Source organism: Oncorhynchus tshawytscha, linkage group LG01 (genome assembly GCF_018296145.1).
Source record: "Oncorhynchus tshawytscha isolate Ot180627B linkage group LG01, Otsh_v2.0, whole genome shotgun sequence".
Classification (NCBI taxonomy): domain Eukaryota; kingdom Metazoa; phylum Chordata; class Actinopteri; order Salmoniformes; family Salmonidae; genus Oncorhynchus; species Oncorhynchus tshawytscha.
In genome coordinates, this window is record NC_056429.1 from 73702035 (window position 1) to 73724297 (window position 22263).

Here is a 22263-nt window from a genome sequence, read left to right on the forward strand (position 1 = left end):
AGTGCAGTTACATAAACCATAAAGTGCTATGATTGAAACTGACTCTCAATGAGGATCACCACAGGAAAAAGATGCAGAGTTACCTCAGTTGCAGAGGATAAGTTCATTAGAGTTACCAGCCTCAGAAATTGCAGCCCAAATAAATGCTTCACAGAGTTCAAGAAACAGACACATCTCAACATCAACTGTTCAGAGGAGACTGCGTGAATCAGGCCTTCAAGGTCGAATTGCTGCAAAGAAACCATTACTAAAGGACACCAATAATAAGAAGAGACTTGCTTGGGCCAAGAAACACGAGCAATGAATATTAGACCAGTGGAAATCTGTCCTTTGGTCTGATGAGTCCAAATGTGAGTTTTTTAGTGAGTCGTGAAGTAGGTGAACGGAGGATCTCCACGTGAGTGGTTCCCACCGTGAAGCATGGAGGAGGAGGTGTGATGGTGTGGGGGTGCTTTGCTGGTGACACTGTCTGTGATTTGGAAAAGGCACACCTGTTAATTGAAATGTATTTCAGGTGAAATGCATTTCCTCATGAAGCTGGTTGTGTTATTTCAGATTTTTGATGCCTTACCTATTATTCTACAACGTAGAAAATAGTAAAAACAAAGAAAAACCCTTGAATGAGTAGGTGTGTCCAAACTTTTGACTGGTATTGTATATTCAAAGACCTTGGTAGCAAGCAGGACAGAAGGTGTCATCGACATCAGCTTTTTGGGTACAGTTATGAGGTGACCAATAATGGTTGCAAATGAGATCAGCTGTGTTGGTGAATTTAGCACTTATTGATGGTTTAATGTGAGATCAACTGGTGATAATCTGGTGGCCATCGATGGTTACAATATGCCTGACACCTTTTCCAGTACATTTTGTTATGAAAAAACAAGTATTTACCTGGTTGTAATAGTGACTATTTGGTTTGGTTCTGGTTATAATCTTCTCAACCAGAAAGACACTTTTCATCCAGAATGTGATGTCAATGTGATGTCATATTTTCACCTCCACTGCCCAGCTGTTCTGAGGGTGTGGAGGGTTGCAAAATTATGCTAACTTGACCAAAATATAAAGGTTATCCAGAAGTCCTGCTTAGAAGATTTCCGGAATCGGAAGGGAATATGCAGAAAATGTAGAATTTTCCAACCAGGATTTCCAGAAATGGAACGATGCTAAAATTTTGCATCCCTAAGGTTGTGATTCTGTCTGCAGGTGATGATGTCCCTGTGGGTGTGTATATTCCTCCCTGTCCTCTCTGCGGCCCAACGGTCAGAGCCCATGTTCTCAGCGGTCACAGAGACCATGCTTCCTCCGGACTATGACAACAATCCCACCCAGCTCAACTACGGAGTGGCTGTCACCGACGTAGACAACGATGGAGACCTTGAGATGTTTGTAGCCGGGTGAGTGAGTGACATGGTCATTAGAACTAATCAGAACTAGTCCGAATTGGTCAGAACCAGTCAGAATGTGTCAGATCCAGAATATGTTAGACATAGGAAGCAGTGGATGATCTGGAGATGTTCATAGCCAGGTGAGTAAGTTAGAAGGTCTCAGAACCAGTCAAAACTTAGAAGAACTTATTTACCTTCAGAGGTGAATGTAGCAAGCCAGTGGCCGTGATAAAAGTTTGTTGTTGTTGTACACTCTCCTCAAACAATAGCATGGCATTTTTCACTGTAATAGCTACTGTAAATTGGACAGTGCAGTTAGATTAACACAAATGTAAGATTACTGCCCATATAAGACATGTCTATGTCCAGGAAAGTTTGCTGTTACTTACAACGTCATGCTAATTACATTAGGGCACTTTAGCTCAACAGTCCTGGTATAGGGACACCGATCCTGTAGAGGTTTGTGTTTCCAAGTCTATACTGTTGTTGTGTAAACAAATTGTATATATGCTTTCACTGGACATCGTCATTGGTTTTGAAAACTATTATAAATAAACAGCACAACGCAGAAGCATCAATTATTGAGAAAGTGGCACACATTTTTACCCATTTATAAAAATAAAAAACTGAAATATCACATTTACGTAAGGATTCAGACCCTTTACTCAGTACTTCGTTAAAGCAACTTTGGCAGCGATTACAGCCTCGAGGCTTCTTGGGTATGACACTACAAGCTTGGCACACCTGTATTTGGGGAGTTTCTCCCATTCTTTTCTGCAGAACCTCTCAAGCTCTGTCACGTTGGAAAGGGACCGTTGCTGCACAGCTATATTCAGGTCTCTCCAGAGATGTTTGATCCTGTTCAAGTCGGGGCTCTGGCTGGGCCACTCAAGGACATTCAGAGCCTTGTCCCAAAGTCACCCTTGCATTGTCTTGGCTGTGTGTCTTGGTTGTTGTCCTGTTGGAAGGTGAACCTTCACCCCAGTCTGAGGTCCTGAGCACTCTGGAGCAGGATGTCAAGGATGTCTCTGTACTTTGCTTCGTTCATCTTTGCCTCGATCCTGGCTAGTCTCCCAATCCCTGCCATTGAAAACATCCCCACAACATTATGTGGCCACCACCATGCTTCACCGTAGGGATAGTACCAGGTTTCCTCCAGACGTCATGAGAGTTCACTTAGTTCAATCTTGGTTTCCTCATACCAGAAAATCTTGTTTCTTGAGGTCTGAGAGTCTTTAGGTGCCTTTTGACAAACTCCAAGCAGGCTGTCATATGCCTTTTACTGAGGAGTGGCTTCCGCTTGGCCACTCTACCATAAAGGCCTGATGGGTAAAGTGCTGCAGAGATGGTTGTCCTTCTGGAAGGTTCTCCCATCTCCACAGATGAACTCTAGAGCTCTGTCAGAGTGACCATTGGCTTCTTGGTCACCTCCCTGACCAAGGCCCTTCTCCTCCGATTGCTCAGTTAGGCCGGGCGGCCAGCTCTAGGAAGAGTCTTGGTGGTTTCAAACTTTTTCCATTTAAGAATGCCACTGTGCTCGTGGAGACCTTCAATGATGCAGAAATGTTTTGGTACCCTTCCCTAGATCTGTGCTTCGACACAATCCTGTCTCGGAGCTCTACGGACAATTCCTTTGACCTCATGGCTTGGTTTGTGCTCTAACATGCACTGTCAACTGTGGGTTCTTATATAGACAGGTGTGTGCCTTTCCAAGTCATGTCCAATCAATTGAATTTACCACAGATCGACTCCAATCAAGTTGTAGGAACATCTCAAGGATGATCAATGGAAACAGGTGCACCTGAGCTCAATTTTGAGTCTCATAGCAAAGATTCTGAATACGTAGTAAATAAGGAATATTATTTTTTTAATCAATTTGCAACATTTTCTAAACCTGTTTTTGCTTTGTCTTTATGGGGTATTGTGTGTAGATTGCTGAGGATTTGTTTTTATTTAATCCGTTTTAGAATAAGGCTGTAACAAAATGTGGAAAAAGTCAAGGGGTCTGAATACTTTCTGAAGGCACTGTATATGACTCTGGTCAAAACTGTTATAAAACAGCCTATTCAATATACTCTCAATTATGTTTGACCTTGTTACATTTATTCCTGCTTCAAGAAAATCCACAAGCGCATGTTTTATAGAAAATTCACAGGGTGGCCAAAATGACATCAACCTTTATGTAACATTACAGAAACAAACCTAAAACAACCTCTATTCTGTTTAAATTCACTCCTGCCTCAAGAAAATCCACCATGACATGCTTCAACAGTAAGTGCAATACAAGGTGGTACTATCACAAATTATGTCTATTACAGATAATTACATAACAAAATGTCTTCTCTGTTATAAAATGTGAAATCCCATTCTGTTTCAAGAGGAAAATTGATTCGTTCTCACAGTAACAGGAGAATCAGGGAGTTTATAGCAGTAAAACGCTTTCTTCCATTTATGGACCTAAGAGACAATTACAGCGATTCCAAGACAAGATAGTGATCTCTCCAATAACCCCAACAAGGTGGGAAAAATGGAGTGATCTATCGTTTGCTTAACTAAAGTTTAAATAGGTCCGTAGCTCTTGCTCTTATGTTAAGGTATCGTTACTTCACTGAACTAAACATAGGGGGAAAGGGGATCTGTCATTTCTGACCAAGAGGACCAGATTGAGGGTAGGAAGTGTTCTGTCACTCACTTAGCTAAATGTACAAGAAAAGGGGGGGAAGAGATCTGTCATTTTCTGAGCTAATGGAAGAGAGAGAAGGGCTGAACAAGGATGAAAAGAAAGTGTTTTACAGGATGAAAGTGTATAAGGGTGACCTGAGTCTTCGACAAGTGGTGCTCATGAGAATGGATAATGCTGGATGGCGCTACACTTGGCGAGACTGCAGTATACAGGAGAGTGGAGGGAGGGGCAGAGACAGGGATGGTGAAATTAAGCACTGTCATCCCATGACTATGATATAGTTTAGTGAAGTGTGGCATCTAGTTGAAGTTAAGTGATTGGAAGTTCAATAAGAAGTGGTCCTTTATTCTTAAAAACAAGATGTTTTGGCATCAAACCTTTCATCAGAGCAGGCTGGTAACCTTCACATTGTCTGAAGATCCCCTTCTCTTCTCCTTTATTCATTATTCATGACAAATGGCCAGATTTGAACCAGGTGCATATATTTTCTAAAGGGAACATTGAGGACACAGATTAAATAATGGTGAGATATATAAAAAAGTAAATTGTAAATGAACATAGTTTAATGTTTTAGATTTTATTTTTTGGGTGTTTTAACCTCGCTAAAAAAACCTGGCACTTTGGAAGTAAACCTGTCCCTCAGACATAAAATACTGGGACATAGCCTACTGTATACATGTATATCTTTGAGCAGCATTATTATTCCATATACACATATTTTGACATAGTTCAGTCTCAACCTCTCTCCCCAGAACCAGATCTCACGCAATATTTTGTTCTGGGTTGCCGAGATGAGACAGTTTAATGTGTGTCTATGCTCCATAGAACACATCTATAGTCAAAGTATGAGACAGGTTGTCAGTTAATTCCTGAGGTCAGATAAGGGTATGTGCTATCCGGGATCCCCGGGACGTCCCTACCAACCTCACTGAGCTCGAGCTGTTTTGCAAGGAGGAATGGGAAAAAATGTCAGTCTCTCGATGTGCAAAACTGATAGAGACATACCCCAAGCGACTTACAGCTGTAATCGCAGAAAAAGGTGGCGCTACAAAGTATTAACTTAAGGGGGCTGAATAATTTTGCACGCCCAATTTTTCAGTTTTTGATTTGTTAAAAAAGTTTGAAATATCCAATAAATGTCGTTTCACTTCATGATTGTGTCCCACTTGTTGTTGATTCTTCACAAAAAAATACAGTTTTATATCTTTATGTTTGAAGCCTGAAATGTGGCAAAAGGTCACAAAGTTCAAGGGGGCCGAATACTTTCGCAAGGCACTGTATATATATTTTTGCATGGGCTGTGTCTCAATTCTCCGCATCTGCCTATGTCTCACTGCTGCATCTGCGATGGAAAGTGTCAGAGCTACAGCACTGTTTCAGACCAACAGACATCCGGAAATCCGTCTTCTCACAAAAACAACTGTAGCATTTGAACGGTTTGGCCTTCAAACTAATACCATTCTATAGAAAGGGGAGACTCTCACAAATATGATGGTGTTTTCTGTTTTGCTCTACGACCCCCACAAGCCTCACGGGACTTGTCTGAAATCAGTAACGCTAATTTGCCAACTTTTGTCTGTAGTGTCCGAACCGTTTGGGCTACAAACGAATATGACCCCAGGGTAGACTTTCACGAACATGATGGTGTCATGGGCCTATAAAAATAAGGGGTTAAATGTGTCAAAAAAACTACAAATATTTCCAAAGCTTTCTTATATTTCCTAGATATAAGAAAGACACGTCAATAACGTAATATTATAAATAATTGTAAAATTCAAAATCAAAGACATAGACTTTTAAGAAATAACATCGACAACCTATAACATCCAGCCTATAACTACTGTAGTAACTACACACAGTTTTAGAAACAGACTTTTCTAAGGGAACTCTTATGAACCTTAGATGGGGCTTGAACATTTTTACATTATTCTAAATACCTGAAGGTATAAGACATAAACTGGTGTTTACTAATACCTCAACTTTAGCTCAGAGGGTTAACACGATCTTGAGGCGAGTAAATACAAGAAGGCAATTACTCCCTGTTGTTCCCCCATGATTGATTGTTTGTAGGTGCAGCCCTATGGGCGACAATGAACTCTTCTTAAAACAGGTACTATTTGCCCTAACAATGCCTCACAAATCTTCAAGTGGGATCTCAAAACTTCCTTTAGAATAATGTCCATGAAAAGGTAACGATTATTTATGCAAATATTAAAGTTAACACTGGAACTCTGTGCCCTGTAACTCTGATGTTGCTATTGCCTAGCTCAAAGGGTTTACATGATGTGCAGCCTTTAACTCTGTTGTTGGTCTCTTACAGGTACAATGGTCCTAACCTGGTTCTGAAGTACGACAAGCAGAGGAAGAGACTGGTCAACATTGCTGTTGACAACCGTAGCTCCCCTTTCTATGCTCTGAGAGATCGCCAAGGCAATGCCATCGGAGTGACAGCCTGCGACATTGATGGAGACGGAAGAGAGGAGATCTATGTGCTCAATACCAACAACGCCTTCTCAGGTAGACATGCATACACACACACACACAGAGATGCATGCATACGTTTAAGCATTAATACTGTACATACACCCGCACATGCACTAATACACACACACACGAGTACACACACACATCCACACGGATCATGTCCTCTCATCTCTCTTCAGACACAAACACGGAAGGGAGGATCAATATAGCAGAGATAAACATTTCTAATCACAGACTTCATCAGGTAACAGATAAGGACTTTGTGTCGCTATTAATCTTCTGAGAGTTTATAGGACTGACTGCCAAAACTACAATATCACAGCTTTATCATTTTCTCTTTACTTTATTTACCCCCAAAATGGTTGTATAGGATTCTAGATGTTTTATCTTCATTTAAATCTAAAATATTCTGTTCTTTTCTTTTCTCTTTTCTTCTCCCCTCCCCTCTTCTTTCCTCTCCTCCTCCTCCTCCTCCTCCTCCACCTCCTCTCCTCTCCTATCCTCCTCCTCTCCTGAAGGTCGTGCCACCTACTCTGATAAGCTCTTTAAGTTCCGTAATGGCCGGTTTGAAGATCTGTTAAACGACGATATTAACGAACACCGCGATGTCGCCAACCGCTTGGCTGGACGATCTGTAGCCTGCGTAGACCGAAAGGTACAAGAGCCACACACACACACACACACACACACGCGCGCGCTCAGACTGAGAAACACACTCGCACTGCAGAACTCACTATACACAGCTCTCTCTAAACAGATCTGTCTTTCTATGTCAGTTTCTGTCCTTTACACCCCATTACTAACCTCTTATCTCATTTGAGCATATCAACAATAACTCAGGCTTTCTGTTTAGTGTCTCTTCTCCCAGCCCATATTATGATGTGGGTTTTATATTTGTGTGTGTGTGTGTGTGTGTGTTTGTGTGACTGTAGGTGCGTAGTCATAATTCATGCTTGCTGTGTGTCCCGCCCTCCTCAGTGTGTGTTATGACAGTTCATTAGAAGAGAGATGTGGTGTTCCGTCTCCTCTTTTGCTCAGTGCACCGCTGTAATTACAAAACAATGGGCTCGTTCATTCTACAGACTGACATACAAGGGGAGAAATTATGTCTACACACAGACACGCATACACACAAAATACAATGACACAGACAAACACACACATTTAAACAAACATGCATGCATGCACTTGCATGCACACACACACACACACATACAGTAAAATAATGTGGCAATGGATGGCCAGTGTATGGGCCAAATGGAGATAGGCAGAACAGCATATTTCTGTAATCATGACTGCAGTCCTCTCTACCCCACCCCAGGTTGAGGGATAAAGCTGTTACCCAGTGAGGTACAGTACGGACGGTATTAGAATCGATTTTCTGACTGCAGTCTCATCTGACTGGGCATGGGAGAGGAGCCAAGCCCATAGGAAGAGATCTCCTTTTAATATGACAATACCTTTACAACGGTCCAAACTCTTAGTCTCCTTGAGTGTGTGGTCTCCTTGAGTGTGTGTATTGTGTGTGTGTACTGTGTGTGTGTTTGCGCACGGGCATGTGCGTGCGTGTGTGTGTGTTCATTTCATGAGATGGATGAGAGAATAAAGCTGTAAAAATCTACCTCTCCTATAGTTTCTGAGAGGACCTTCTTATTCTCCCATCCACAGTTGGAGTTAAGTTTACAGCAGTCATTGATGAGCAGGATGTGAGCCCGCCTCATGTAATGGAGATTTCTCATCATTGTACTGTAATATGATATATAATATATACATTATATCCCCATTGGAGCAGCATCACAAGGTTATAAAAGCCACTGGTTTGAGCAGTTTCAGAAAATATTCCTGCATTATAATTAATTGGCATTTTTGTAAGGGTTGATACATCTTTTGTTAATCAAGTCTGACATTTTCTTAGGTGTAAATTACAAACTTCAGAAGCCTTTTAAACCTTGTATACACTGTTTGCATTTCCTGCTGCACAGGAAAATTCCATTTCACAACACAGATCAAATTAAGATATAGCACATTTGTATGTGGTAGGAAATTCAATTGATCAATCAACTTCAATTTTGTATCACTCACGTCCCTAACACACTTTATAGTGAAAGACAGTGTGAAAAAAGGGGGAAAAGACAGAGAAAAATGTTGTAATAAGGCCTAAGATGTGAACCACTCTGTCTTGTTCCCCCTTTCAGGGGACCACCAAATCACAGTCAAAAGCTCTTGAAGACCACAATTCCCAGAGTCGCAGAGATTTTTTTTAACATAAAATATGTTGCAGTATGTTTTTTTGTATTTATACAGTACCAGTCAAAAGTTTGGAAACACCTAGTCATTCAAGGGTTTGTCTTTATTGTACTATTTTCTACAAGGCATGAAACTCTGAAATAGCACATATGGAATCATGTAGTAACCAAAAAAGTGTTAAATAAATCAACATATATTTTAGATTCTTCAAGGTAGCCACTCTTTGCCTTGACAGCTTTGCACACTCTTGGCATTCTCTCAACCAGCTTCACCTGCAATTATTTTCCAACAGTCTTGAAGGAGTTCCCACATATGCTGAGCACTTGTTGGCTGCTTTTCCTACACTCTGTGGTCCAACTCATCCCAAACCATCTCAATTGGATTGAGGTCGGGTGATTGTGGAGGCCAGGTCATTTGATGCAATACTCCATCACTATTCTTGGCAAATAGCCCTTACACAGCCTGGAGGTGTGTTTTGGGTCATTGTCCTGTTGAAAAACAAATGATAGTCAAATGATAAGCGCAAACCAGATGGGATGGCAAATCCCATGCTGGTTATTGTGCCTTGAATTCTAAATAAATCCCAGACAGTGTCACCAGCAAAGCACCCCCACACCATTACAACTCCTCCTCCATGCTTCATGGTGGGAACCGCACATGTGGAGATCATCCGTTCACCTACTCCGCGTCTCACAAGGACACGGAGGCTGGAACCAAAAATCTCAAATTTGGACTCATATCACAAAAAGGCCACTGAAAGTGTGGGGGAAAAGAGAAAAAAAAAGGTAGAAAGATGAATGTGTTTGGTGTTATTTACTTCTAAATAGACTTCTATCGCTCACTCAGAGATATAATTACTCATCTAGACCACTGCATCTTTCTTAGTCTCCTTCAGTGTGTGTGTGTATTCCGCATACGTGCCTCTGTATATGTGTGTGTGTGTGTGCATGCCTCTGTATGTGTGTTTTTTTAGTCTCCTTGGGAGGGAAGTGCCATCATTTGTCTTTTCCAAACTGATGAAGGGAAGCTATTGATTTAAGACATGTGAAAGTGATAGATGACACTGAAACAGGACCACTTTCAGACAAAGACTAGTGACCGAAAATGAGCTTTGGTATAAAGAGTTATCTGGAAACTATTTACACTTTTAGCTCCAAATGTGAATATTTGGTCCTACCCGAATGTCAAAGTTGATTTGTTGACTGTAATAGCCTCCCTAAGTCAAACAACGTCACAATGCGAAAGGCCTTCAAAACACGCACACACACATGCCCACACAGCCATTCATGCATGCATGTACACACACACACACACACACACACACACACACACACACACACACACAACCACACATATTATGTATAGTCTCCTGATCTGTAATGACTGGTTACAGAAATGAGCGTGAGTGAAACATCATTACTGAAAACCACTGACTTTTAACACCAGTAACTAATTTTCAATGGCCTTGGAGCCTGCAGCACTAAATCATACGTGTGTGTGTGTGTGTTTGTTTCTATTACCTGAGATGGATGTGCTGAGAGAGTGAGCTGTGACGATCTGATGCTGGTGGTGACATTTACATTCCTTAACAGTCATTTTCATTTTAGTCCCGCAGTGGAAATTAGATTAGATTGGATTTAGTCACATACACAGGGTCACAGATGTAGTTGCAGTGTATAGTGAAATTGTTAAGCTCCGAGCTGATTGTCTGGGGGTAGAAGCTATTGCCCAGTCTCTTAGTTTTAGCCATGATGCTCCTGTACTGCGTGCGTCAAAGTGATGGATGCGAGGAGAACAGGCCGTGGCTCAGGTGGCTGATGTCCCGGATGATCTTCTTGGCCTTCCTGTGACATCTGTTGTTGTAGGTGTCTTGGAGGGCAGGCAGTGTGCACCCAATGCTGCATTTGGCTGAGCGTACCACCCTCTGTAGTTCCTAACGGTCCGCGGTGGTGGAGACTGTGGGACTGGGACTGTGGGACTGCTGTGATGCAGTCCCACAGTATTCTCTCGATGGTGCTTCGGTAGAAGCAGGCAAATTTCAGCCGAATTTCTTCAGCCTGAGGTGGAAGAGTCGCTGTCGTGAATTTTAAGATAGACTGGATCTTTATATTTTCCATCTGGGTCTTGTTTTAATAATAGTGAAATAAGACCTTCCTGCTTAGTACCTGACAGACCATTTCTATAGGATTAATTAAAACAATCTAACAATGGAGCTTTTAGTATATCAAAAAAGGCTTGATAGACCTCTACCAGTATGACATCAAGCTCTGGGTTTTTTCCAGACTGAAAGGATTTAATAGCCTCAAAGTTATTCCTCTGTAATTTGGCCTTCACACTGATCTTTCTGTACATTTGTTAATTTTTCCATTTTTTGTTTTATTTGTAATAATTGCTTACCGTAATCTTCATTCAGTGGGAGAGGATGAGACGGAAAAGAGAACATCTGCTTAAAATATTTAGCTTCCTCTTTTAAAATATAATTCGGAGAATCATAGATGACTTCAGTAACGAGTTTCTGCAAATTATTTTTGTTAGCGTTCCTGTGTTGGAGGTTCAAGAAGAATTTTGTGCATTTTTCTCCATATTCCATCCAGTTTGCTTTATTTTTGTAATATATTTCATTAGATCGTTCTTGAATAAGTTCCTCAAGTTCTTTTTGTTTTTCCTCTAACTTATTTTGTCTCTGTAACACCGTTTTTATTGCTATCTACCTGTACTATTAGTTCATGTATTTCCCTTGTTAGTCTTGTCTCTTTAGCCAGAAACTGCTTTTTATTATTGATGAATATTGAATTGAATGACCTCTGAAGGTACATTTAAAGGTATCCCAAACAATAAGTGAATTTGCTGTTCCTATATTATACTGTAAAAATTCAGTTATAAATGATTTTGTCTTAGTTAAAAATGAGTTGTCCTCCAGTAAACTTTGATTACATTTCCAATATCCCTGTGGAAATATCCATATCCAATATCCATGTGGAAATTCTATAAGAGTTATGTGAAGGCCAATTAGATTATGATCCGATCGCGTTCTGTCTCCTATTAAATCTTTTTTCACCTTTGATGCAAGAGAGAAAGAGACAAGAAAGTAGTCAAGACGGCTAGTTTGATTAATTATATCTCTCTAGGTCGGGGTTTTTTAGTCTACAAATATCCACTATTTCTAATGTGTTCATAATATTTGTGATTTCCTTAACGGCACGGTGATAATAGTTTGTAGAGTGATTTCCTTTACAGTCCATTGAGGTATTTAACACTATGTTATAGTCTCCTACCAGAATGATTTGGTCATTTGTTGGCTGTAAGTTCAATAAATTGGTATCAATATTTTCAAAGAAGTATGGATCATCCTGATTTGGACCATATAGATGAACCTTTCTAGTGCAGGTGTTCCACTAGCGGAACCCCTCGACAACATTCCGCTGAAAAGGCAGCATGCGAAATTCAAAAATATTGTAGCTTTCACACATTAACAAGTCCAATACAGAAAATGAAAGATAAACTTCTTGTTAATCTACCCATCGCGTCCAATTTCAAAAAGGCTTTACAGCGACAGCACAACATATGATTATGTTAAGTCAGAGCCAAGTTTCAAAAACACACAGCCATTTTTCCAGCCAAAGATACGAGTCACAAAAAGCAGAAATATAGATAAAATGAATCACTAACCTTTGATGATCTTCATCAGATAACACTCATAGGGCATCATGTTACACAATACATGTATGTTTTGTTCGATAATGTGCATATTTATATCCAAAAATCTCAGTTTACATTGGCGCGTTACATGACGGAATGTTTTGATTCCAGATAGCCACATCAAATCCCAGAAATACTCATAATAAACATTGATAAAAGATACAAGTGTTATTCACAGAATTAAAGATAGACTTCTCCTTAACTTCTTATGGTATAGAGGACGCTTGCGTGCCACTTGGGCAAAAGCCAGGGATAATGCAGCTCGGCAAATAAAATAAAAATGATATAAAAATCTAACTTTCATTAAATCACACATGTAAAATACTCAATTAAAGCTACACTCGTTACACTCGCGAAAGCATAAGAAGCTATTATCTGATGATAGCACAACAGTAAACAAAGATGGTAGCATATTTCAACCCTGCAGGCGCTACACAAAACGTAGAAATAGAATATAAAACATGCCTTACCTTTGACGAGCTTCTTTTGTTGGCACTCCAATATGTCCCATAAGCATAACAATTGGTCCTTTTGTTCGATTAATTCCGTCCATATATATCCAAAATGTCAATTTATTTGGCCCATTTGATCCAGAAAAACAGCTTCCAAAATGCGCAATGTCACTTCAAAATATTTCAAAAGTTGCCTATAAACTTTGCCAAAATACTTTGAACTACTTTTGTAATACAACTTTAGGTCTTTTTAAACATTAATAATCGATCAAATTGAAGACGGGTCTATCTGTGTTCAATACAGGAACACAACAAACCAAGCTACTTTTCAAGTCTTGCGCAACTCTCAACAGTATTACGCAGTTCCTAGATGGCCAGACTTCTTCATTGCACAAAGGAATAACCCCAACCAAATTCCAAAGACTGGTGGCATCCAGTGGAAGCGGTAGGAACTGAAAACAAGTTCCTAAGAAATATTGTTTGCCAATGAGGACTCAATGAACAGACAGAGACCTCCATTTTTTTTTTCTGAACGGTTAGTCCTCGGGGCTTTGCCTGCTACATAAGTTCTGTTATACTCACAGACATGATTCAAACAGTTTTAGAGACTTCAGAGTGTTTTCTATCCAAATCTACTAATACTATGCATATCTTATATTCTTGGCATGAGTAGCAGGAAGTTGAAATTGGGCACGCTATTTATCCAAAAGTGAAAATGATGCCCCCTATACCTTAAGAAGTTAATGCAACCGCTGTGTCAGATTTTTAAAAAACTTTACGGAAAAAGCATAATCTGAGTACGGCACTCAGAGCCCAATCCAGCCAAAGAAATATCCGCCATGTTGGAGTCAACAGAGGTTAGAAATAACATTATAAATATTCACTTACCTTTGATGATCGTCATCAGAATGCACTCCCATGAATCCCAGTTCGACAATAAATAACTGATTTGTTCCATAAAGTCCATCATTTATGTCCAAATAGCCACTTGTTGTTAGCGTGTTCAGCCCAGTAATCCATCTTCATGAGGTGCGAGCACTACGTCCAGACAAAAACTCAAAGTTCCGTTACAGGTCGTAGAAACATGTCAAACGATGTATGGAATCAATCTTTATGATGTTTTTAACAGAAAAATTCAATAATGTTCCAACCGGAGAATTCCATTGTCTGTAGAAAAGCACTGGAACGAGAGCTAACTCTGTCGGGACCGCGCTTCACGAGCCTGAGACACTCTGACAGACCACTGACTCATTCATCTCCCATTCTCCCCTCCTTTAAAGCAGAAGCCTGAAACAAGTTTCTAAAGACGGTTGACATCTAGTGGAAGCCTTAGGAAGTGCAACTTGACCCCATAGACACTGTGTATTTGGTAGGCCAAGCTTTGAAAAACTACAAATCTAAATCAAAACAAATCAAAACAAATGTATTTATATAGCCCTTCGTACATCAGCTGATATCTCAAAGTGCTGTACAGAAACCCAGCCTAAAACCCCAAACCGCAAGCAATGCAGGTGTAGAAGCACGGTGGCTAGGAAAAACTCCCTAGAAAGGCCAAAACCTAGGAAGAAACCTAGAGAGGAAGCAGGCTATGTGGGGTGGCCAGTCCTCTTCTGGCTGTGCCGGGTGGAGATTTTAACAGAACATGGCCAAGATGTTCAAATATTCATAAATGACCAGCATGGTCAAATAATCACAGGCAGAACAGTTGAAACTGGAGCAGCAGCATGGCCAGGTGGACTGGGGACAGCAAGGAGTCATCGTGTCAGGTAGTCCTGAGGCATGGTCCTAGGGCTCAGGTCCTCCGAGAGAGAGAAAGAAAGAGAGAATTAGAGAGAGAGCATACTTAAATTCACACAGGAGACCGGATAGGACAGGAGAAGTACTCCAGATATAACAAACTGACCCTAGCCCCCCGACACAAACTGCTGCAGCATAAATACTGGAGGCTGAGACAGGAGGGGTCAGGAGACACTGTGGCCCCATCCGATGACACCCCCGAACAGGGCCAAACAGGAAGGATATAACCCCACCCACTTTGCCAAAGCACAGCCCCCACAGCACTAGAGGGATATCTTCAACCACCAACTTACCATCCTGAGACAAGGCCGAGTATAGCCCACAAAGATCTCCGCCAATCCAACCAATTATTCTCAGGTTTTCGCCTGCCATATGAGTTCTGTTATACTCACAGACATCATTCAAACAGTTTTAGAAACACCAGAGTGTTTCCTATCCAATACTAATAAAATATGCATGTATTAGCAACTGGGACTGAGTAGGAAGCAGTTCACTCTGGGCACACTATTCATCCAAAAGTGAAAATGCTGCCCCCTATCCCAAACAAGTTAATGAGCCAAATGTCTTTTTCATCCACTTTCATATTAATAAAGATCCACCTTCCTTGCACATCATTCGTAACTAGTTGCACATTCAGATTGACATTTTTGTAAATTAATATTATCACTCCTTTTGAGTTACCGTGTCCATGACAGAAAATTATTTCACTGCTCCATTCCTTTTTTCCACGCAACTTCATCTAAGGATGTAGAGTGAGTTTCCTGTAAACAGAATATCTTCTTTGGGAACAATCATCAGGTTATTTTTAAAATATATAATCGATAATATTTCAACCGGACTGTACCTTCTTCAATAGGAGAGAGAGAGAAAAATTCTGCTCCAAGCTGTTGCGCATGCAACACTCTGCTGGCTCCCAGCCATACAATGACGCGATGTGATCTTTCTCACTCATTTTTTCAGAATAAAAGCCTCAAACTATGTCTAAAGATTGTTCACAACATGTGGAAGCCATAGGAAAAGGAATCTGGTTGATATCCCTTTAAATGGAGCGAAGGCAGGCAATGGAGCAGAGAGCTTTCAGGAAAAACAGCACCTCCGGGTTGGGATTTTCCTCAGGTTTTCGCCTGCGATATCAGTTCTGTTTTGACAGTTTTGGAAACTTTAGAGTGTTTTATATCCTAATCTGATAATTATTATATTAATCCTAATTATATGCATATTCAAGATTCTGGGCCTGAGAAATAGGCAGTTTCATTTGGGTACGTTTTTCATCCAAACATCAAAATACTGCCCCCCTACACTCAACAGGTTAAAACTTGTTTTTCAACCACTCCACAAATGTCTTGTTAACAAACTATAGTTTTGGCAATTCGGATAGGACAACTACATTGGGCATGACACAAGTTATTTTTCTACCAATTATTTACAGACAGATTATTTCTGTTATAATTCACTGTATCACAATTCCGGTGGGTCAGAAATGTACATACACTAAGTTGACTGTGCCTTTAAACAGCTTGGATAATGATGTCATAGCTTTAGAAGCTTCTGATAGGCTAATTGACATCATTTGAGTCAATTGGAGGTGTACCTGTGAATATATTTCAAGGCCTACCTTCAAACTCAGTGCCTCTTTGCTTGACATCATGGGAAAATCAAAAGAAATCAGCCAGGACCTCAGAAAAAAATAGAGCTCTCCACAAGTCTGGTTCATCCTTGGGAGCAATTTCCAAACACCTGAAGGTACCACGTTCATCTGTACAAACAATAGTTTGCAAGTATAAACACCATGGGACCATGCAGCCGTCATAACGCTCAGGAAGGAGACGTGTTCTGTCTCCTGGAGAGGAACGTACTTTGGTGCAAAAAGTGCAAATCAATCGCAGAACAAGGACCTTGTTAAGATGCTGGAAGAAACCGGTACAAAAGTATCTATATCCACAGTGAAACGAGTCTTACATCGACATCACCTGAAAGGCCGCTCAGCAACTGCAACTGCACATGGCGACAAAGATTGTACTTTTTGGAGAAATGTCCTCTGGTCTGATGAAACAAAAATAGAACTGTTTGGCCATTTTGACCATCGTTTTGTTTGGAGGAAAAAGGGGGGGCTTGCAAGCCGAAGAACACCGTCCCAACCGTGAAGCACGGGGGTGTCACGTTCTGACCCTAGTTCTTGTGTTATTTGTTTGTTTTAGTTGGTCAGGAAGTGAGTTGGGTGGGCATTCTATGTTTTGTGTTTCTAGGTTGGTTTTCTGTGTTCGGCCTAGTATGGTTCTCAATCAGAGGCAGCTGTCGTTAGTTGTCTCTGATTGAGAATCATACGTAGGTAGCCTGGGTTTCACTGTTGTTTTGTGGGTGATTGTTTCCGTGTCTGTGTTTGTCGCCACACGGTACTGTTTCGGTTTGTTCACGTTTATTGTTTTTGTATTCATAGTGTTCAGTTTATGTTTTTTAAATAAACAACCATGGACACTTACCACGCTGCGCATTGGTCCTCCGATCCTTCTCGCTTCTTCTCCTTAGACGAAGAGGAGGAGGAAAACCCTTACAGGGGGTGGCAGCATGATGTTGTGTGGGTGCTTTGCTGCAGGTGTGACTTGTGCACTTCACAAAATACACTAAATGTATGTGGATATATTGAAGCAACATTTCAAGACATCCGTCAGGAAGTTAAAGCTTGGTTGCAAATGGGTTTTCCAAATGGACAATGACCCCAAGCATACTTCCAAAGTTGTGGCAAAATGGCTTAAACAAAGTCAATGTATTGGAGTGGCCATCACAAAGCCCTGACCTCAATCCTATAGAAAATTGGGGGCAGAACTGAAAAAGCGTGTGCGAACAAGGAGGCCTACGAACCTGACTCAGTTACACCAGCTGTCAGGAGGAATGGGCCAAAATTCACCCAACTTATTGTGGGAAGCTTGTGGAAGGCTACCTGAAATGTTTGACACAAGGTAAACAATTTAAAAGCAATGCTACCGAATACCAATTGAGTGTATGTAAACGTCTGGCCCACTGGGTAATAATTCATTCTTTCTACTATTATTCTGACATTTTACATTCTTAAAATAAAGTGGTGATCCTAACTGACCTAAGACAGGGAATTTTTACTATAATTAAATGTCAGGAATTGTGAAAAACTGAGTTTAAATGCATTTGGCTAAAGTGTATGTGAACTTCCGACTTCAACTGTATATATTCTTAATTTCTTTAATTTTTACTTTTGGATTATGTGCGTTTTGTTTTCTAGGTATTATTACTGCGCTGTTAGATCTAGAAACACAAATATTACGCTGCACCTGCCGTAACATCTGCAAATCTGTGTACGCGATCAATAAACTTTGATTTGATGTGTGTGTGTGTAAGGGCCAGTGGGTAACTTAGCGCATTGTAATGGTAGTGTGTAATCTATTAGGGTGGTTCCGTCTGTGCCTTTATGTCTGCAGGGACCCTCACTGATAATGGAGTGTGAAATTAACCTCCAAAGGGATGAAGAGAAAGATGGAAGGAGGAGAGTGAGAGAAGGAGGGAGGAGAGAGAGGAGGGAATGAGATGGAGGGCTAGAGAGAAAAGAGAGGGAAGGAAAGAAAGATGGAGTAAGAAGACAGAAAGAGGGAGAGAGAGATTGTAGGATGAAAGAGAGAGAAGGGAGATGGGTAGAGAGGTGAAGAGAAAATTGTATGTGTGTGGGGAACTGAGTAAGGAATTAGGGAACAAGGATAAGGGTTGAGTTAGATGAGTGAAAGATAGGGGTCTAGAGTTCCAACCTTTTTGTGCAGTCAATGGTTGCAACTTTTCATGTCTCTCCTTCCTTATGGAACTGGTTGTGATGCCATGGACAATGTTTGTTCACGTTGCTTACTAAAGTCTCTTATCCAAATAATTCCTTCTCCTTTCATATGGTACATATTGTTATGCCATCTTCTAAATACTGTTACAAACTTCACCTATGTTCTTCTCTTCATACATGGTTGTTTTAATAACCAAATTTACCAGCGGTAACTTAAATCTAACTCAAAGTCCATGTCTTCTTGTCTCTAGGGTACAGGTCGTTATGCCATCTACATAGCTAACTATGCTAGTGGTAACGTGGCTCCCCATGCCCTGATAGAAATGGATGAAGCTGCCAGTGACCTCTCCCGAGGCATCATCGCCCTGTCCAACGTCGCAGAGCAGGCTGGAGTCAACAAGTTCACAGGTAGATCTGTGTGTGTGTGCTTGTGTACCTATGCAGAATTAGAGAGAGAGAGTAAAAGTGAGAGTACTAGAATGAGAGAGAGAAAGACAATTTGGGAAAAACGGAGGAGTGATAGAAAGGGAGGAAGAGACCATAATCCATTGTGTGCCTACTTGTCCGGTCTGTGTTTATTTTACACCTAAATAAAATACAGAAGAATGTGCTATCGAGAAAGACAGCAGTTGCTTTGCGAGGTCTCTCTACCTGAAAATGCATGATCTAAGTGATTGATAGTTGGTATTCAGCAGTCATAAAATTATTTTTAAAAACATTTTATTTAACCTTTATTTAACTAGGCAAAGGTAGGCCTTATTTACTTTGAAGAACTACTAAAATACTAAAATAGTGGTTTTGTAAGACAGCATAGGCAGCAGCTCTGTAGAGATGAGGGTGAAGTAATAAAGTCATCAAATAAAACAAATGTAATGCAACAACTGAAATAAAAGTAAAGTATTGTGAATAAATGATGGTTAATAAGCAGTAATGATAAGCAGTAATGGGCATCACTACCATCATGGGACTTGTATTAATTGTTTTATTCTGTTTTGTTACATTATTCAACCCACATAATGCATACTGCATTTTCATGTTTAAAAAAATAATCGAAAACAGTGATTTAAAAAAATGATCAAACCGAAACCGAACCGACCTCAAAAAGAACTAATTGCTTAACACTAGTTTGAGATAGTTAAAACATTTGCTAATAACAACGTATGCCTATTTCTGAACACTAAGAGTTCTTTGGGAAGGGTGATGGTTTTATGGGGAACCATAGTGAATCAAAGAACCCTTCAGTGGTTCAATCGAATATTTAGGGGCGTGGTTTGCTCACAGCTCTTATTGTGCAACTGTGAGTGAGAGTCATTCCAGTTGATCTAATCTGTTGTGTTATGCCATTACATGCTATATATGACTATGGCCAGTGACTGTGTCTTGTGAAAGAGTCACGTATGGTCTTGTGTCAATTGAGAACGGTCGACTAAGTCAGTGGTTAACAATTTTCTCCTCGGGGACCCCCAGCTGTTCCAAAGCTAGCACACCTGATTCAACTTGTCAATTAACACAATAATAACGCCTATGGCATTTTAACAGTATAGAATACAGAACCCTCTGGCGTAGTGGTTAAGGGCGCTGTACTGCAGCGCCAGCTGTGCCACCAGCGCCAGCTGCGCCCAGGCTCTGTCGTAACCGGCCGCGACCGGGAGGTCCGTGGGACGACGCACAATTGGCCTAGCATCGTCCGGGTTAGGGAGGGTTTGGCCGGTAGGGAAATCCTTGTCTCATCGCGCACCAGAGAGTCGTGTGGCGGGCCGGGCGCAGTGCGCATTAACCAAGGTTACCAGGTGCATGGTGTTTCCTCCGACACATTGGTGCGGCTGGCTTTCGGGTTGGATGGTGCTGTGTTAAGAAGCAGTGTGGCTTGGTTGGGTTGTGTATCGGAGGACGCATGACTTTTAACCTTCGTCTCTCCCGAGCCCGTACGGGAGTTGTAGCGATGAGACAAGATAGTACCTACTAAAAGTTTCTATACAGCCCCCAAAAGGGTTGTAACCATAGTGGAACCCTTTTCTGGTGCAATTATAGAACCTTTTTTTTATGGTCCTTAAGATACCTTAGGAAAGGGTTCTTTATAGCACCACAGGTCCATTTACATAAACTTAAAAAATGGTTCTATGTAGCACCAACAAGGGATCCGCTTTTGTTGCAACCCAGCCAGATGAGGACTGGCCACCCCTCAGTGCCTGGTTCACGTTGCCCCTAGTGGATGGGATTGAAGCATCCCCCGACATCCTGCAGTGGATCTGGTGTGTGTGTGACTGGCCATGTTCTTTGTCCCGAGCCTGATTTACAGAGCGACCAAGTCCCACTGAAATATAGACCTTTTTGCGAGAGAGAGAGAGAGCAAAAGAATGAGTGAGAGAGAGCAAAAGTGAGAGCACTAGAATGAGAGAGACAATTTGAGAAAAACGAAGGAGTGAGAGAGCAAAAGTGAGAGCACTAGAATGAGAGAGACAATTTGAGAAAAACGAAGGAGTGATAGAGGGAAAGGGAGGAAGAGTAAGAAACGAGACATAAAGGTGTTATAAGAGAGGAGAGATAGACAGAGACTGCCTTGTCAGCTGTTTACTCCAGTCAAAGTCATGAAGTGAGGGAGAGGAGAAGAGAAGGGCGACACGCACATACATCACCCTGGACTGGCTCAATGACATTACTCACTGCTTAGTAGAGCTGTGTTCGTGCGTATGTGTGACAGGGAGTAGAACGGACAAACCCTGAATCCCAAATGTACTCCTTGCCCTCCTTAGGTCTAGATCTAAGAAGATTGGATAAGTGTAGGCAATATCATTGTTAGCTCCATATATTCCTCTGATAGGCAAGATATACCTATCCAATCCTCTTTGATCTACACAATTGCCTAGGAGATCAGAGATAGGGGTTGATTTGGTCTAGGTAAGCAGCTAAATTGCTAAACCAGGTTTTGTGGTCCTGGGATTGCACACAGGTATGGTGACCACTGCTGTAGGAAGGCATCCAAACCACTAGAGGGCAGAGCGTTCAGAGTGGGTAGCTCATTAATCACACTGGAGGAGGAACAGACAGTGAGGTTGTATTTTTAATCGTAACATCGTCCTGGGGGAGTTCATATTTTATGACCTAAAGGAGCAGTTGTGTTGTCTGAACTGATAGAGAGAGATAGTCAATCAACAGATATAAATCTGATACCAGGGTGACTCTGCAGATTTTAAGACTGAGTCCTGACTCCCCCCCCATACTCCCCCTGGTCCCTCGCTCTTCTTCCTTCAATCTGGTGTTGTCCTGATATAGGGGGGACAGATATTATACAGGGAGTATTTTGGGTGGCTAGTTCGACCCATTTCATTCAAGCCAGCATCGGTGCAAGATTAAAAGCAAAGTGATTTGAGCAATTAATACAAAAGGGCTTTTGGCTTCAATAAATTAATTGTATGGTACAGGGTGTGCGCGTGTTTGTATCTGTGTTAACAAGATCTCACGGTTTTACCAATTTGACTTCAGATTCTAACGTTTATTCACGTTTTTACTAATGTCAAATTTAGAAGTTTCCCCAAATGTCAAATTCGACCCATTTCAGGAAACTAGGCTTATGTCTCTACTTCACAGCAGAGCCGTTTGAACGTAATTTTTTTTTTTATCTAAATGTTTTTTTGGGGGGCAGAAATGCCTTCTCGAACATATACATTTTTATGTGCCTTAATAACACACTTGTATGCCATCTGAAAATACAATTGTTAAATT

The 22263-nt window shown here is 41.0% G+C and overlaps 1 protein-coding gene across 1 annotated transcript in view; it reads left to right on the plus strand.

Moving 5' to 3' along the window:
- The window catches only part of crtac1b (cartilage acidic protein 1b), a 52097-nt gene that overhangs the window by 6635 nt on the left and 23199 nt on the right, over nt 1-22263 (plus strand). The window contains exons 2-5 of the mRNA XM_024429891.2: nt 1204-1394; nt 6389-6585; nt 7071-7207; nt 18792-18948. Of these exons, the coding sequence (XP_024285659.1) occupies nt 1207-1394; nt 6389-6585; nt 7071-7207; nt 18792-18948 (679 nt within the window). The 5' untranslated portion in view covers nt 1204-1206. The remainder of the gene's footprint in view (nt 1-1203; nt 1395-6388; nt 6586-7070; nt 7208-18791; nt 18949-22263) is intronic.